This window comes from Podarcis muralis, chromosome 12 (assembly GCF_964188315.1).
Source record: "Podarcis muralis chromosome 12, rPodMur119.hap1.1, whole genome shotgun sequence".
NCBI classification, from domain to species: domain Eukaryota; kingdom Metazoa; phylum Chordata; class Lepidosauria; order Squamata; family Lacertidae; genus Podarcis; species Podarcis muralis.
In genome coordinates, this window is record NC_135666.1 from 1,492,065 (window position 1) to 1,509,899 (window position 17,835).

At 45.4% G+C, this 17,835-nt stretch overlaps 1 protein-coding gene across 1 annotated transcript; it reads left to right on the top strand.

Moving 5' to 3' along the window:
* Window positions 1-4,193: 4,193 nt before the first annotated feature.
* On the top strand, window positions 4,194-12,482 carry LOC114607307 (uncharacterized). The gene is made up of 3 exons (XM_028750405.2): window positions 4,194-4,332; window positions 7,785-7,887; window positions 10,046-12,482. The coding sequence occupies exons 2-3, from the start codon at window positions 7,791-7,793 to the stop codon at window positions 11,197-11,199; spliced, it is 1,251 nt and encodes a 416-aa protein (XP_028606238.2). The 5' UTR covers window positions 4,194-4,332; window positions 7,785-7,790; the 3' UTR covers window positions 11,200-12,482.
* Window positions 12,483-17,835: the final 5,353 nt, after the last annotated feature.

Genomic DNA, 17,835 nt, shown 5'->3' on the forward strand with positions numbered 1-17,835 from the left:
AAGCCAAAGGCCAGGCAGAACAACTCTGTCTTCCAGGCCCTGCGGAAAGAGATCAGATCCTGCAGGGCCCTGGTCTCATGAGGCAGAGCGTTCCACCAGGCCGGAGCCAGAGTTGAAAAGGCCCTGGCTCTGGTTGAAGCCAATCTGACTTCCTTAGGGCCTGGGACCACTAGGGTGTTGTTATTTATGGACCTTGAGGCTCTCTGTGGGGCATACCGGGAGAGGCGGTCCCGTAGGTACGAGGGTCCTAGGCCGTGATAGGGAGTTTCAAAGTGTAGCAGCTGCCGTGGTAAAATATTGGTTTGTTATGAATGCAGAAGTATGATGTGGGAGTTGTACCTGTGCAAGTTTTGCAGGTCGAAGTGGTCATATATGGGGCATGGTGATCTCACAGCAAGGGGATTGTGGCCAAAACTTGGGCCCTGCCCAGCATTTCTCCCATTGCTGCCACCCCTGAGACTTCTGGCTGCTCAGCCTCAGGCTGAAACGGGCAACTTATTTAAACAGAGACAGATGAGGGCACATGCAGCATCACAAGGGCGCCTGGCCAGGTCACTAGTCAGCATTGTTTGCATTTGGAACTACAATGGTATCTGATCAGCTTCAAGCCTTTGACTTTCTTTCTTGATTAATGAAAATATTATTGGCAACCCGCAAGCTTAACACGAGTCCACAGCGTGATGCAGCAGCAAAAAAGGCCAATGCTATTCTTGGCTGCATCAACAGAAGTCTTGTGTTTGGATCAAGGGAAGTCATTGTTGTTGTTTAGTCATTTAGTCGTGTCCGCCTCTTCGTGACCCCCTGGACCAGAGCACGCCAGGCCCTCCTGTCTTCCACTGCCTCCCGCAGTTTGGTCAGACTCATGCTGGTAGCTTTGAGAACACTGTCCCACCATCTCATCCTCTGTCGTCCCCTTCTCCTTGTGCCCTCCATCTTTCCCAACATCAGGGTCTTTTCCAGGGAGTCTTCTCTTCTCCGGAGGTGGCCAAAGTCTTGGAGCCTCAGTTTCAGGATCTGTCCTTCCAGTGAGCACTCAGGGCTGATTTCCTTCAGAATGGAGAGGTTTGATCTTCTTGCAGTCCATGGGACTCTCAAGAGTCTCCTCCAGCACCAGAATTCGAAAGCATCCATTCTTTGGTGATCAGCCTTCTTGATGGTCCAGCTCTCACTTCCATACATTACGACTGGGAAAACCATGGCTTTAACTATACGGACCTTTGTCGGCAAGGTGATGTCTTTGCTTTTTAAGATGCTGTCTAGGTTTGCCATCGCTTTTCTCCCAAGTCATAGTCCGGCTCTATTCTGCCTTGACAGACCACACCTGGAAAACTGTTCTGGGCACCATAATTTAAGAAGGATGTTGGCAAGCTGGAACGTGTGCAGAGGAGGGCGACCAAGATGATCAAGGGTCTGGAAACTAAGCCTTATGTGGAATGGTTGAGAGAGTGGGGCATAATTTGGCTGGAAAACAGGGGACTGAGCAGAGAGATGATCGCCATCTTCAAATATCTCTACGGCCCCCACATGGGAGGCAGAGCAAGCTTGTTTTCTGCTTCTCCAGAGGGCAGGATCCAAACTGACGGATTCAAACTACAAGAAAGAAGATTCCACTTAAACATTAAGACAGTAAGAGCTGTTTGACAGTGGAACAGACTCCCTCGGGAGGAGGTGGACTCTCCTTCCTTGGAGCTTTTAAAGCAGTGGTTGGATGGCCATCTGGCAGGGAAATTTTTTAAAAGAATCCCTGGCTGATGGCTACCCAGCCTCTGATGAAATATGTCCACAGAAGGAGAGTCCACCACCTTCCAAGGGAGCCCCTCACACTCTGAAACAGCCCTGACTGCCACAAAGTTATTTCTGATTCAGGTAAGTAGCTGTGTTGGTCTGACACAGTCAAAATTTTTTTTTTTAAATGTCCAGTAGCACCTTAGAGACCAACTAAGTTTGTTTTGGGTACAGTGGTACCTCGGGTTAAGTACTTAATTCGTTCCAGAGGTCCATTCTTAACCTGAAACTGTTCTTAACCTGAAGCACCACTTTAGCTAATGGGGCCTCCCGCTGCTGCCGCGCCGCCAGAGCACGATTTTTGTTCTCATCCTGAAGCAAAGTTCTTAACCCGAGGTAACATTTCTGGGTTAGCAGAGTCTGTAACCTGAAGCGTATGTAACCTGAAGCGTATGTAACCCGAGGTACCACTGTATAAGCTTTCGTGTGCATGCACACTTCTTCAGATATAACTTCTTCTGAAGAAGTGTGCATGCACACAAAAGCTTATACCCAGAACAAACTTAGTTGGTCTCTAAGGTGCTACTAGGGACGCGGGTGGCACTGTGGGTTAAACCACAGAGCCTAGGACTTGCCGAGCAGAAGGTTGGCGGTTCGAATCCCCGTGATGGGGTGAGCTCCCGTTGCTTGGTCCCTGCTCCTGCCAACCTAGCAGTTCAAAAGCACGTCAAAGTGCAAGTAGATAAATAGGTACCGCTCCGGCGGGAAAGTAAACAGCGTTTCCGTGTGCTGCTCTGGTTCGCTAGAGGCAGCTTAGTCCTGCTGGCCACATGACCCGGAAGCTGTATGCCGGCTCCCTCGGCCAATAGAGCAAGATGAGCGCCCCAACCCCAGAGTCAGCCACGACTGGACCTAATGGTCAGGGGTCCCCTTTACCCCCTTTACCTTAAGGTGCTATTGGACAATTTTTTACGGTTATTCCTGTTCGTTTTAAACCATATTATTGGGAGGTGGGGTAGTGGTGTCAGTTTATATCACAACCAAGTGCCTTCTGATTCCTGGGTCCAGCGAGGGTGAAATTCTAATGGAAGACTCCATTGTTGAAGGAGACAGGCAAGTTCCCTGCTGAGTTAATGGCCCTAAGTACTGCCATTACTATAACAAAGGACGTTTCTCTGTGGGGGGGGGGGCAAATGGGTGCCCCCCCCACCTGGCTGGTGGTGAGAAAGACAAAGGCCAGAGCTGTGTGGGTGAGATGGGCTGGGGGCAGGCAGCATCTAGAGACAGATCCATGCTGAATTCTTGCTAGAATCCAGGATTGTGGCAACGGGAAAAGCAAGACCTTCTGGGGTGCTGTGAGCCCCTCCATCTTAGCTCAGGTCGTCTCTATATGCAAATAAACCCTATATCCCGAGGACAGAGCCTGGAACCCCAGGAATCTCGCACTGTTGGGAGACTGGGGTGGGCAGCAATAGCATAGATGGAAGGGGAGGTTTCTGGATGACATACTGTTATTATTTATTACATTTCTATATGGTTCTTCATGGGTTACAATATAAAGCCACAAAAAGACATGCCATAAAAACAAACATTCCTTCCCCAGCTGGTTTTTGTGGCGCTGCAGCCGGGTGTCCTAAAGAAGGCAAGGCCCCAACAGAGGCTACTTTGGGGGGGGGGGGCAGGGGAGGCCATGCCTCTGAAAGGGCAGGTTGGAGTGCTGAGCGCAGGCCTCTCTTTTAAGCAATCTTCCTATTAGGAAAATGTACATATCTCAACACGTGTTTGTAATGTTGTAAGAATTTCTCAGAAACTGGGGTTCCACATACATGGCTACCAAGGTGCCAAGGCAACCCCCCCCCCTTTTGAAGTAAGTATTGCTATTGAAAGTTTATTTTACATAGAATACAATAAAATTCAAACCATAGCCAAGACAATAAAAGTATCATTAGCAGCTCTCCTCTGCCAAAGATCACATCTTGACGTTTCAACCTGCGCAACAGCTCCCCCTGCAGGAGCGCCCGCCGGTACTGCAGGCACGCAAGCAAAAAGACGCCGCTCCCATTTTCTTGTAAGCCGCCCGGAGCGTGAGAGAAATGCTCCACCTCTGGGGCGCCCCTCGGCTTTTATGAATGAAAAGGCACAATTCATGAATGAAAGCCGGGCCCAGATATTATGCGGAGTGGAGAAGAGGTAGTTCGGCCACGTTTAGGCCCTGGCTGACCTCAGAGACACTTCTCGAGAAGCCGGGAACTCCTGGGTGGGCGGCTGATGGGTCACCAATCTGCAAACTGGGTGGGAGAGTATTTGTCAAAAAAGGGAAGGTCTTTTGTTCCTGAATGGGGGAAGGTTGGTGTCAAAGGACTCCGGGGCAAGAGTATTTGCCTCCCGGCTCTCCTCTCGTGGGGAGGGGGCGGGCGGGGGCGCGCGCAGGGGGCGGGGCGCGAGAAGCAAAAGGCGCGCGCGTGGTCTCGGCGGGTCCGGAGCTGGATCCTCCTCGGACCGGGAGAGCTGCCTGCCCTGGATCCCTGGTGCTTCGGAGGAGACTTTCCCTGGGCAGGAGGGAAGGAGTCGGCTGTTTTGGAGCCCTGGCTGGGATGGAGCTGCGAGGTATTCCTTTTCTTTCCCTCCTATCCCACTTTAACTCACTGTAATATATATGCATAGGGGAAAGAGGTTTTTGACTGGTTTTAGGTAGTTTTGCAGGGTGCATCCGCGCGCCCCTTTCAAAGGGTTTTGACGAGCTTTTATTGAGAGAGTTCTGGAGGAGCGAGGCGAGGAGCCATTTATTGCCCCCGGGCGGCATCGGGGCCCCGCAGGAAGGGGGGGCAAAGGGGGGGGGTTACTCGGGGGCAGCCAGCGGGGGAAGAGGGGTGCTTCCGTGGCCAGCAGCACCAGGAGGGCCCAGCGGGGGAACGACGACGGGACCCCCGTGTCTTAGGACGTGGGGAGCGGCAGAAGAAGGGGGAGGTTTCAAGCGGAGCTTGGATGGCCATCTGCGTCGTGTGACCTCGTAGAGATTCCTGCATTGCAAGGGGCTGGACTAATGAAAAAATTGCTCCTTTTCCTTTATGGGGTATCCAAGAGCCCGTATAGAGTCCTTACATAGGTTCCCTATCGGAAGGAGAAAATAACAGAGGCCAACCAGAGAATATTGAGAAGCAAAGTGGCTAGTGAGCCTGATCTTTATTGATCTGTTGCAACAGGGTCCCCCACTTCCCCCACGCAGGAGGGAGGAGGAACCCAGAACAATGGTGTCCAGGCTCTTATATAGACTTTTGAAATTGCCCACCCTGTAGCCAGAGACCACCCCCAAAACATCATACATACATCACAGAAAGAGGCAGTCTACAGCAGAAATCCTCATATGCAATCATAAGGTCACTGATTGCATTACCTGGACAGCCCAGCCATTCTTTTGTGATGGTAAATAGTCCTGAATCCAGGTCACAGGCTCACCCTATTCATGCACAAATATGCCCTTAAGGCGGATAAGCAAAAGACAATGGAGAGTATTCCCCCGTTTTCTTCCTCCTTGCAGGAATATATATTTATGAATGAGACCTTAGAATTCCTGTAACACTACAATTCTGTTATCAGCTTTCTGCTTCTTGCAGAGGCTTTCTCCTGCCACCAAACCTCTCCTCCAGTTTCTGGCCAAGGGAGGGAGCAGTTCAGAAGGCAGCCAGTCAAGAGCCCCTGCCTGACGCCCATAAAACCTCTCCAGGTGTGTGCAATATACTGAGGTCCTCCTGGGCTCCTGCGCAGGATTCCTAGAAAGGTGGAGGCAGCAGATCCTCCAGAGCAAAATCCTCTCCCTTCCAAGTCCCTTCCTGCAAGGGAAGTGGCTTTTGCCTCTCTCTTGTGCAAGTGAAACCTCAGTAGTGCCTTCTGGGATTGGGCGAGTCTCCTCTCTTCCCCCTAATAAGGAAAAAATCTGGGCTGAGAGACTACTCAACAGCCCAGCTTGTCAGCTTGTCACCTGCAGGTCCATGTGGTCAGTAAAGGAAGGAAGTTTGAGCCAAGTAATTTGGAGCAAAACAGCGGTCAGTAGACCATGATCTTTATTGTTGCGCAACAGGTTCCCCCAGGAGCAAGAACCCCGAGCATGGGGTGACATTGACTTTTAAAACTTCCCATGATATCCCAGAATACAGTTCGTACAGCATCATTGATACATCATCCTTACATCACTGACATGTCACAAAAGGGGAGGAGTACAGAGGGATTGAAAATTAGCTTAGGCAAAACATGCCCAGGCAGGTCACTGGGTCCAAAATTAGCATAGGCAGACATGTCCCAGCAACTCTTAAGTAGCTATCACCAAAGAACAATAGAACTCTTTACATATCCTTGTCCTGGGGCAGGTCTGAGGATCATACTTCAGCATGGCAATTGCCACCCTTGGGCACTCCCTGGGTGGGGTGTTGTGTATGTGCCCTCAGCTTGAGGGATAATGGTGGGAGAGAAAGGTAAAAGGGCATAAATGGCCTCTAAGGGCAAAAATGGCCTTGGAGTGGAGGAAATTGGTGCAGGGGTTGATTTTATATGATTTTATAAACCTAGGTATCTTCCCTAAGCTGTCAAGTCGAAAAGATACATTCAGGCACAATATTTGTAATAATTGTAACAAGTTTAGAGATGTGCCCCCCCCGTCATTTCCATAGTACCCCACAGGGGGCCTGGGGTACAGTGGGGGTCCCAGAGGTGCAGGGCACATACAAAACTTGGCAGAAGATCAAGGGATTCATTCTCTTGGAGGATTCATGAGTGTCTAGATGGATGAGCAAGACTCAGCTGACCCCGAAGCAGGAAGAGGCGATGCCCTACAAATTGGGAACAGTGGGAAATTTTTGGGAAAACTCTGTGCAGAAAATCCTGGGTAAGGAGGACACCCTTAGCTCAGATGCACAGATCCAGCAGTTCTGATAACAGGAAGCCACCTCACTTTAACTTGCCTTCTGAATTGGTCTTTGAATGGTAAAATAGGCTTCTAAAACAGTGGCTTGGATTCATGTAACCAGCCTCATCAGTTGCACAATGGGGCTTCCCCCTGCCCCGCCCTCAGGTACCCACTGATGTTGGCTTTAGAACATCAGGTGGTTCCACTCCAGAAACGGAACACAGGGAGAGGAGAGAGGGGATGCTTTCATCGGGCAAACTGGAATGCCACACATAATGTGGAGTTCCACCACTATAATTAATGCCCATCATTAAAATACGCAATTGTTAACAGGAAAATCCGAGGGCTCCCTTGGACAAAAACAAAGACACCAACCAGGATTACTTGGAGCAAAACAGCAGCCAGTAGGCTTGGCCTTTATTGATCTGTTGCAACAGGGTGCTCCCCTCACTTGCAGGAGAGAGGAAGGACCCAGAAAAAATGGTGCGCAAGGCCTTATAAAGACTTTTGAAATTGCCACCCTGTAGATCAAGGCCACCCCCAGAAACATCATACATACATCACAGAAGGGGTGTAACCCAAGACCACCCCTCAGATACATCATACCTGCATCACAAAAAAGGCGGTCTAAACAGAAATTAGAGTGTGTTTTTTTCCTCCTGTCCTTGTTTATCTCCTGTCTGGCAGGTTACTTGATTGGATTGCCTGGGGAGCCTGGCCAGTCTTTTGTAATGATAAATACTTAGTTCCTGGGCCATGTCACAGGCTCACACCCTATTCAAACACAGACATACCCTTAAGACAGGATTTGTTAAGGAAAAGACTACGGGGAGGCTTTTCCATTTTCCTTTGAACTTGCAGAGAAAACATTTGCTCAGTTTGGGACAGTTTGGGAATCAAAATGGTTCCAGGTCGGTCTTCCTGTGCTGATCTATGTATGTGCTTGGTTGGTACACTTATGAACATTTAACATATATCTAAGACCTCAAAATTCATATCACACAATAAAATAATTCCATTATAACGTTAAAAGAAGCACCCATAATTAAGATGCGCAGCGAAACAATCCCATGAAAACAATGCAGCAATTAACAGAGCAATATGTAATAAATAAATATTTGTGCTGTCTAAGAGGAGAACTTTTCCCTTTTTCTGTTAGGGTCCAATGTGCTTTGAAGATACAGCTGTTCATTTCACAGACGAGGAGTGGACTCTGCATAAGGAAGTCATGGAGGAGAATAATGGGATCATGGACTCTACCAGTAAGTCTCCCTGTTTGACCATAATATCTGCTTTGAAATTCAATACATATCTACATGTGATGAAGGTCCACTATTTTGATGGGGTGCAATATTGCTGCCTACAACACCTGGAATTCTAACATCCCACTGCTTACCTTGAATGGAGGGCTGTTTACTGGTTTGTCTGCGAATATTCTTATTCTTATTTATTCCATGTATACACAGCCCTGTATGCGGAAGTCTCAGGGCAGTTCACAAACAAGACCACAACATAAAAACAAACCAAAAACAATAACCCCCCCAAAAAAAAACCCCAAAAGAGGCTTATTCTAAAAGGGTGTTGGATGTCAATAAGATCAACCAAAGGTCTGGTTAAAAATGAACATTTTTGCCTGGTGCCTAATATAATGAAGGCACCAGGTGAACTTACCTGGGGAGAGCATTCCACAAAGAGAGAGCCACTGCAGAAAAGACCCTGTTCTCATGTTGCCACCCTGCGGACCTCTCAAGGAGGAGGCACACAAAGAAGGGCCTCGGAAGATGATCTCAGTGTCCATATGGACACAGGTGGTCCTTGAGGTATTGTGGTCCTGAGCTGTTTAAGGCTTTATAGGTCAAAACCAGCACTTTGAATTGGGCCCGGAAACTAATCGGTAGCCAGTGCAGTTGGACCAGGATCGGTGTAATATGCTCAGACCATCTTGCTCCGGTGAGCAACCTGGCTGAATTCTGCACTAGCTGAAGTTTCCAGATCGTCTTTAGAGGCAGCCCTACGTAGAACGCATTGCAGTAATCTAACCTTGAGGTTGCCAGAGCATAGACAACAGTGGTTAGGCTATCCTTGTCCAGATAGGGGCATAGCTGGGCCACCAACTGAAGATGATGGAAGGCACTCGGGGCCACTGAGGCCACCTGAGCTTCGAGCGACAGCAAAGGATCCAGGAGGACCCCCAAGCTATGAGCCTGCTCCTTCAGAGGAAGTGTAACCCCATCAAGAGCAGGTGACCTTCCAGCCATCTGGTCTAGGGTACCACCCACTAACAGAGCCCCAGTCGTATCTGGCTTGTGCTTACTGGATTGAGCATACTGCTGACAACATGCGCCAAACCTCCAGATAACCCCCCCCCAGCAGTTTAATGTAGATGTTAAACAACATGGGGGATAGGATTGAGCCCTGCGGAACCCCACATTGATGGTTCCATGGGGCTAAAAATTATTCCCCAAGTAACACCCTCTGGGAATGACCATCCAAGTAGGACTGGAACCACCTCAAAGTGGTGCTGCCCACCCCTAGTTTGGAGAGTCGCTTCAGAAGGATACCATGGTCGATGGTATCGAAAGCCGCTGAGAGGTTGAGAAGACTTAACAGGGATATGTTTCCCTTGTCTCTCTCTTGACAGAGGTCATCATTCATGGTGACCAAAGCAGTTTCTGTGCCAAAACTGGGCCTAAACCCCGATTGAAATGGATCCAGAAAATCAGTTTCTTCCAAAAGCACCTGGATCTGGTCTATGACCACTCGCTCTAGAACCTTGCCCAGGAAAGGGAGATTAGCAACTGGCCGGTAGTTAGTTAGGTTTTCTGAATCCAGGGAAGGCTTCTTAAGGAGTGGTTTTACCACTGGCTCCTTCAAACAGGCAGGGAGCACCCCCTCTCATAATCTCCCTGGCCTAGCCAGCTGTTGCCTCCCTGCTGGTTTTTATCAGCCAAGATGAGCAAGGGTCTAGAGCCCAATTGGTCACCCTGATGGATCCGAGCCTTAGCAACTGAAACTGAGCCAAAACAACAGGCCTAGACTGTGCTCTGGACACCCCTCCAGTTATGCTTTTTAGGCCTGATCAGGCTGGTCTGAACTGCCCAGGCCTTTTTAAATGTAAGCTTCAAAGTAGTTAGGGATGTTGAAGTAGCTTCTGTCAGGTTCTTTGTTATTGGAGATGGAGGGGATGCCATGATTGGGTCAAAGAAAATCCATCACACAAAAGAGCTTGGCTTTAAGAATCTCAAGTTCCCATAAGTATGTATGTTAAGGCCAGTTAACAAAGGCAGTGAACCCTGCAAGAAGACATCACATCTAATGCCCCTCAGTTTTTCCTCTATCAAAATCATTCATTAGCATTGTTCAATAACTGAGGGCTCCATTTCTTCCTGGGACTATAATCTGTTACTCCCTTCATTGTAGGTGGTGATGAATTGGACATTAAGAACAAGGGAAACCACGGCAAAGTCCACAAAGTGGAGAAACCATATAAGTATTCAGAGTATGGCGAGAACTTCATTCAGAGCTCCCGTTGCAATCAAACAAATTCCATTGGGAAGAAATCCTATCAGTGCTTGGAATGTGGTAAGAGCTTCAGTGAGAAGCACACACTTATAGACCATCAAAGAATTCATACAGCGGAGAAACCATATCAGTGCCTGGAATGTGGAAAGAGCTTCACCCAAAAGGGAAATTTCACTTCCCATCAAAGAATTCATACAGGGGAGAAACCGTATCAGTGCTTGGAATGTGGAAAGAGGTTCAATCAGAGTGCCCATCTCACAACCCATCAAAGAATTCATACAGCGGAGAAACCATATCAGTGCTTGGAATGCGGTAAGAGCTTCACCCAAAAGGGAAATTTCACTTCCCATCAAACAATTCATACAGGGGAGAAACCATATCACTGCTTAGAATGTGGAAAAAGGTTCCGTAAGAACTGCCATCTCACTGCCCATCAAAGAATTCATATAGGGGAGAAACCGTATCAGTGCTTGGAATGTGGAAAATGCTTCACCCAAAGGGGAAGTCTCACTTCCCATCAAAGAATTCATACAGAGGAGAAACCATATCAGTGCTTGGAATGTGGAAAGAGCTTCACCAAAAAGGGAAGTCTCACTTCCCATCATAAAATTCATACAGAGGAGAAACCATATCAGTGCCTTGAATGTGGTAAGAGCTTCAGTGAGAAGCACACACTTATATACCATCAAAGAATTCATACAGGGGAGAAACCGTATCAGTGCTTGGAATGTGGAAAGAGCTTCACCAAAAAGGGAAGTCTCACTTCCCATCATAAAATTCATACAGAGGAGAAACCATATCAGTGCCTTGAATGTGGTAAGAGCTTCAGTGAGAAGCACACACTTATAGACCATCAAAGAATTCATACAGGGGAGAAACCGTATCAGTGCTTGGAATGTGGAAAGAGCTTCAATCATAGGTCCAGTCTTTCTTCCCATCATAAAATTCATACCGGGGAAAAACCGTATCAGTGCTTGGAATGTGGAAAGAGGTTCAGTCAGAGTGGCAATCTCACAACCCATCAAAGAATTCATACAGGGGTGAAACCATAGCAGTGCTTGGAATGTGGAAAAAGTTTCAGTCACAGCACCAGTCTCACTTCTCATCACAGAATTCATACAGGGGGGCAGTGACCATTTAAATGCTTGAAATATGGGAGTTACTTTATGGAAGCACAAAGTTTCATTGAAATGAAAGCAGCGGAAAGAGGTTCAGTCACAACACCCATCTGACTTCCCATCAAATAAGCCATAATGGGCATAACCATAGAAATGGGTATCTACAAATTTAATTTTAGGAGATTGTGATTTGTCTGCAGGCAAGGATTGCAATAGTGTTTATGTCCTTCAGAAACACAGCAAAGAAGTCAATGTTGTCTCTACAACCATGGAGTGAAAAAGCCTTGCTGAAATTGAGATACATTACATCTACAGCATTCCCCTGAACCACCAATGTTGTACCTTTATAACCTTTTCCAAATGCTCACTGGCTGACTGTTTATCTTTTCTAGGACCTTTTCCTGGTACCAATGTCAAGCTCACTAGTTTTTCAGTTAATCTAGGTCTTATTTTTCTCCCTCTTTGAAGATGGGAACAATATATTGCCTCCTCCAGTTTGTTCTCCAGGAATTCTCAAAGATCATAGACAATGGCTCTGAAATCACATCTGCAAGCTCCTTTAATACCCTTGGATGCAGCTCATCAGGCCCTGGAGATCTGAATTCATTTAAAGTAGCCTGGTGTTCCCTTACTACCTCTTTTCATATCTTGGGCTTCAGCTCCCTCTTCACACCATTTATTCTGTTACCACCAGGTTGGGCATCACTTTCCTTTTGGGTAAAGACAGAGGCGAAGAAGGTGTTGAGTAGTTCCACCTTTTCTCTGTCACCCAATAGCATTTCTCCGTGTTCCCCATGCAGAGGACCTATCACTTGCTTGTTCTTTCTTTTGCTTCAAACATAGCCGAAGAAACCCTTAAAAAAATTATTTTTAACTTTTCCTGCAAGCCTGAGCTCATTCTGAGCTTTAGCCCACCTGCAACTGTATACTCTTTTGTGGTTTTACCTTTCTTAGAAATACCCTTCTTGAATCTCAGCTGATCTGTAAGCTCCTTATGCAGCCATCCTGGTATCTTCAGATGCCTCCCACTTTTCTTTCTTATTGGAATTGTCTGCATTAGGGCCTTCAATATTTCACTTTTTAGAAACTCTCATCCATTTTGGACTCCCTTCGCTTTTGAGTATTTTTGACCATTGGATCTCACCCAGTGGCTTCTTAAGCTTTAAAGGAACCTCCAATTCTTTATTCATTTCTTAACACCTGCATATCAAATTGATTTCTTGATAACAAATATTCATGAAAAATAATTGTGGGGTTTTTGTTGTTGTTGTTTCAGAAGCTGAAAATGCTGCTGGTCCAAACAATGTTGTTTAACCAATGTTGTAGCTGTAAACATTGCCATTGGCTTACATCCGATAGCTGATTTTTATCTCGTAACACAGTGTTGGTTAAAAATTCATCTTCAGCATCCATCAGTTGATCCAAAGTCAAAATACTTGCTTCCATCCAATCTTTCCATATCACCATCTTTCCCCAATTTTTAAAGTTAGATTTCCCAATAAAGTCAATATAGCATGGGAAAATTGGCCACCTCTTTTTTTATTAGACATCGTATTCCATAACTTTATAACTGACATAATTCTTTCCCATGTTCTAACGTATTTCGATCCTAATGCCGTCCATCCAACCAAAGGTGCTATGTATGTATATTCCAAAGTTGCCTAAACCAGTTGTTGGCTTCCAGTATTTAACGCCTTACATTGTTATAAAACTATCAGGAGAATTACATGGGGAAAACCCTGTTGTCGCTCAAGATTCCCCAGGGAAGGTGCCTTGTTGGTCAAGGGAAGAACCAAGGGAATGCAGAGCAAAGCCACCAGTAAGCCAGATCCTTATTCAAAGAATACTGTTGCAACAGCAAAGGAAGGAAGGAAAGAGACCCGAAACAAAAGGGTTTTACATTTTATACCTTTGGATTTGGGGCAGTTCCTGTTGGTGCAAGAGTCATTCGTTCTCAGAAACAACAGTGTAGTTTAGTCTGTGTGATGTTCCCAGAAGCTGCGAAAAGCCTGGACTGTTTACATCAGGTGCAAGGACATGTTGAAGAATGTTACCTGGATGTGCACAGCTCCTGAACTGAACTGTGGGAACTGTCTTAGTCTGATCTCTGCCTTCAAACTGTGAAGATGTAAGCAGAGGGTCCGGTAGCCTATGAGACTGTTAAGTAGACCTCTACCAGGGCTCCGATAGAAAAATTAATTTCTGTATATAATCTGTAACCATTACGCTTAATGCTGACATTAAAAGACTTATCTCTACTTTGGATGTTTCCTGTGTTTTATTTTCTTCACTCCATGCTTCACTCTGCTAAATGGGGCCAGGGTCTTTGAAAGCATGCTGGTCCCAAGGAAAAGAGTTTGAATTGCCTAAGAAAACTCCTAACAGGCTGTGGTGGACTGTTGATACCGCAACAGGTTATGGGAGTTTGGTTATGGCAAATATCCAACAGTTCCTTGGTCAAAGTGACCTCCCTAAAAAGGCCATGGTTATGTCACCAAGAGGTGGTACAAACAGATAAGGTCATTTACAAGGCACAGCTCAAATCAATACATTCCAGGTGTTAAGAAATTTTCCAGTGTAAAGGAAATACAAGCTGATTACATTCAGAACATCCCTTTTCAAAATTTATTCACTGATTTCACATTTACAAACATGCATACAATTATGTTTCATTTTAGAGCTGGAAGGGGGGGGGGATACATGAGATCTGAAGTCTCCAGTCCATTGTAAGAGTTCCTGGGACTATGTGCTAGGAGGAATATTCCACATGTCTTTCATGCCTGTATTGGGAAGTTTTGGTCTTCCCCATGTGAGTAAGTGGGAAACAAACCTTTATTTAACTGTATTTCACTGAGTGTGTGAGCTTTCCCCCTTTAAAACATCAAGAATAGAGAAAGTAAAACTCCCAGGTGGCTATCACCAATGGAGGCTAAAGAGACAAAAAAACTTAATATGGAGTCCAAATGGCCAAAATATTGTGAAATTTTAGAACAAGATGGCGAAAGAGTTAAATTACAGAGTTATGACAAATTAAAGTCTAAAGTACGAGATTGGTTGCATTACCTTCAGATAAACGAGGTATTTAAACAGGACAGGAAAGTAGGTTTTCAGATGGAGAGGTCGGAATTAGAAACAGAATTGTTAGAACCCAATACTAAGAACTTGTCAAGAATGTATAATTTGCTGCTGAAATGGAATACACAAGATGAAACAGTAAAATCAGCTATGATCAAATGGGCACAAGACATAGGTCATGACATTATGTTTGATGATTGGGAACAGTTATGGAACACAGGTGTTAAGTTTACGGCTTGTAATGCTTTGAGAGAAAACATAATGAAAATGATCTATAGGTGGTACATGACCCCAGTCAAACTTGCAAAAATTTATCATTTGCCCAATAATAAATGTTGGAAATGTAATGAGACTGAAGGTACCTTCTATCACCTTTGGTGGACCTGCCCGAGGAATAAAGCCTACTGGGAAATGATCTATAATGAAATTAAAAAGGTCCTCAAATGGACATTTCCTAAAAAACCAGAGGCTTTTCTCCTGGGCATGGTGGGTCAATTGGTGCCAAGGAAGGACAGAACTTTTTTCATGTATGCTACTACAGCGGCAAGAATTCTTCTGGCAAAGTATTGGAAGACGCAGCAGCTACCCACTCTGGAAGAATGGCAAGCGAAGGTGATTGACTATATGGGAATGGCAGAGATGACCGGCAGAATCCGTGACCAGGGGAGTGAGACAGTGGAAGAAGATTGGAAAAATTTAAAATATATCTCAAAAACTGTTGTAAAATTGAGGAGTGCTGAGATGTTATGGTGTTAAGAAACAGAGAATTGCAGCTGTAAATCATAAGTCTAAGGAAATTATAACGAAAATGAGTCAATTAATTAAATAGAGGGTTGCTGAGAAAGGGTAAATATAAGGATGCAGAAAAAGGGAGGTATGGGGAAGTCCGGGAAGTAAGGTGAAGGAAAATAAGTTTAAGAAATTATATATGTTTATTTGTTTGTATGTTTTGTTTTGTTTTATTGTTTGTTTTTATTACATGTTTGGAAAATTAATAAAAATTATTTTTTAAAAAAATAAAACATCAAGAATAGAAAGGTTCCTCTAAATAGGTGCCCCCCTGTTTTATGAGGCGCCTTCTAAGTGTTCTGAATGTTCTATTGCGGTTGTTTATCCGACACAGGAGGTGGCACTGTTGCATTTTTAGGAATATTTGTGTTTGACAGCTCAGGAACCGGTTTTCCTTTACTAAAATACTGCATTGGTCAAATGTCTGCTTGGGGAGCTGTGGGTTTGGGTGTGTTTATCTCCACAACTCCCATATGGGGGTGCAATTTTTATAACAACAGTAAGCAAGCATGAAGATATAGCTCCAGATTCAGAATCCTGAATCCTTCCTCATTAATTTGTAGTTGCATTTTCTGTAAATATATTATTGGAATCGAAAACCCCATAGAAAATTTCTAAACAAAGAATTTATTTTCTGAAAATATTTTATAGATATATGAACTGGAATTCCTCTCAGAATATAAATTAATATAATGTTCTTTTTGAGAACATTCACCTTCTCTCCAGGATGAGGCTTTTTAAATGGATAAATAAATAATTTTTTATTAAGATGTTCCCATAATACAGTAAAATTATAACCGCAGAAGATACAAGATTATAACTACAGATGAAAAACAAGAGAAACAGAAAAAAAGAAAGAAAAGGATATTAAAGATAAAGAAAGGAAAAAGAGAAAGAATAATACAATGAAAAACAGAATCATTAGCAAAAGATGGGGGGGGGGGGGATTCCACCTGCCAGTTACATTTAAAATTATGATTATTTTAAGGGTTTGGTCCATAGGAACATCCATCTCTTTCCTTTGTAATGAAGACCAGAATAAAGAGCACAAAACATGAATACTATGCAGTACAGTCCAATCTTCTTCGTGATCTTTTGGGGGAAATTTCTTAAAGCTCTAACAGTCCCTGCTGTGTCTTCAGTTCTCCAAAGGAGCACAGACCCTGGGTGAGGGTGAAGACGCCTGGAATCCCATGCGTGACTCAGTGGGCGTTGGGGTGGTTGATAACAGTATTAAGCATATAAGCAGTCAATACAAAATGCCAATGCAGTAACAAGAAGAGCTTAACACAAGGATGTAGGAAAATCTGATGTCTTCTCACAGGGGCCAACCAGATCCCCTAAAGGGAAGAAGCCAACAATAATAATAACAACAAGAACAACAATAATAATAAAATAAATAAAATTTATTATTTATACCCTGCCCATCTGGCTGGGTTTCCTGGGCAAGACAGTTCCATGGTTTAACTCTCTGCTGTGTGAAGGAGGACTTTCCTGGTGCCAAACAGTCAGTGGCAATGATGCTTCTGAATACCATTTGCTGGAAACCACAGGAGGGAAGGGTGGGCTTGTGTTCCGCTTGCAGGTGTCCCATTATGGACATCTGGTTGGACTCTGCGAGAACGTGGTGCTGGTCTACATGGGCCACTGGCCTGATCCAGCAGGCTCCCTCTAGGTTCTTATGTTATGTTCTCATTTCTGGCAAGTCACTGGCAAGTTCAGACCCTTGTGAGGAACAGTCGAAGGAGCTGAGGAGGTTTGGCCTGGAGAAGAGAAAGCTGAGAGGTGATATGAGACTCACCTTAAAGGGTTGTTGCATGGAAGATGGAGCAAGCTCGCTTTCTGCTTCTCCCGGTGGTAGGTCCCCCTGCGCCTCCAGTGAAGAGCATCATGGGACAGTGCTGGGGTAGACCTCTCTTTGCCCAAGACTCTGGAGAGCTGCTTCCTGCCACAGCAGACTCCATTGGGCTGCATGGACCAGCATTCTGATTCAGTCTTCATTGGCAGTAGGGGGCCAGCCTGCCTAGCCTTTTCTCTGCCATTCCTTTCTCAGCCCAAGAGCCACATTCCCTTCTGAGGAACCTTCCAGGGGCCACATGGGAGTGATGGGCAGGACCAGAGATAAAAGTAGGTGGAGCAATGAATGTAAATGTTAGCTTTGCACAGTAGGCAAGGTCTGAAAGAGCCATGATCAGACACCTTCCTTGCTTCTTTCTTTCTTCCCTAAAAATTTCATTAGATCATTAGATTTTCATACCTTTTTACGAATTAATTTCAGACTTCAAACTTATTATATAACTTGCATAAAGTGATGAATGTGTGACATAGCTAAAGTGGAAGGTGATAGGGGAAAAGCAATGAGTCACTGGCCCTTACCTGCCCAGGTGTGGCATTCAGGGGGTGGGACCTCAAGTCAGCAAATAGCGAGCCAGATCCCTTGGTAACTCCAGCCACTGCTGAGACAACTTGTATGTTCTGCTTCCACGGCAGGGTCTCTAGCTGTGGTCTCGACCACTCCATGGTCCTTCTCCATGTTGCTGATCCCCTTCCTGAGAACTGGGGATCTGGGTGCTAGAGAAGTCCTCCAGCTGGTGCAGTGGTGTTTCCCATGGATAGAATACCCATGTGCCACTCCAAGGCTTTTTATTCTTCCACTCTCACTTCTCTTATTCAGCAGTGAGATGCAGCACCAGCAAAAAAAGAAAA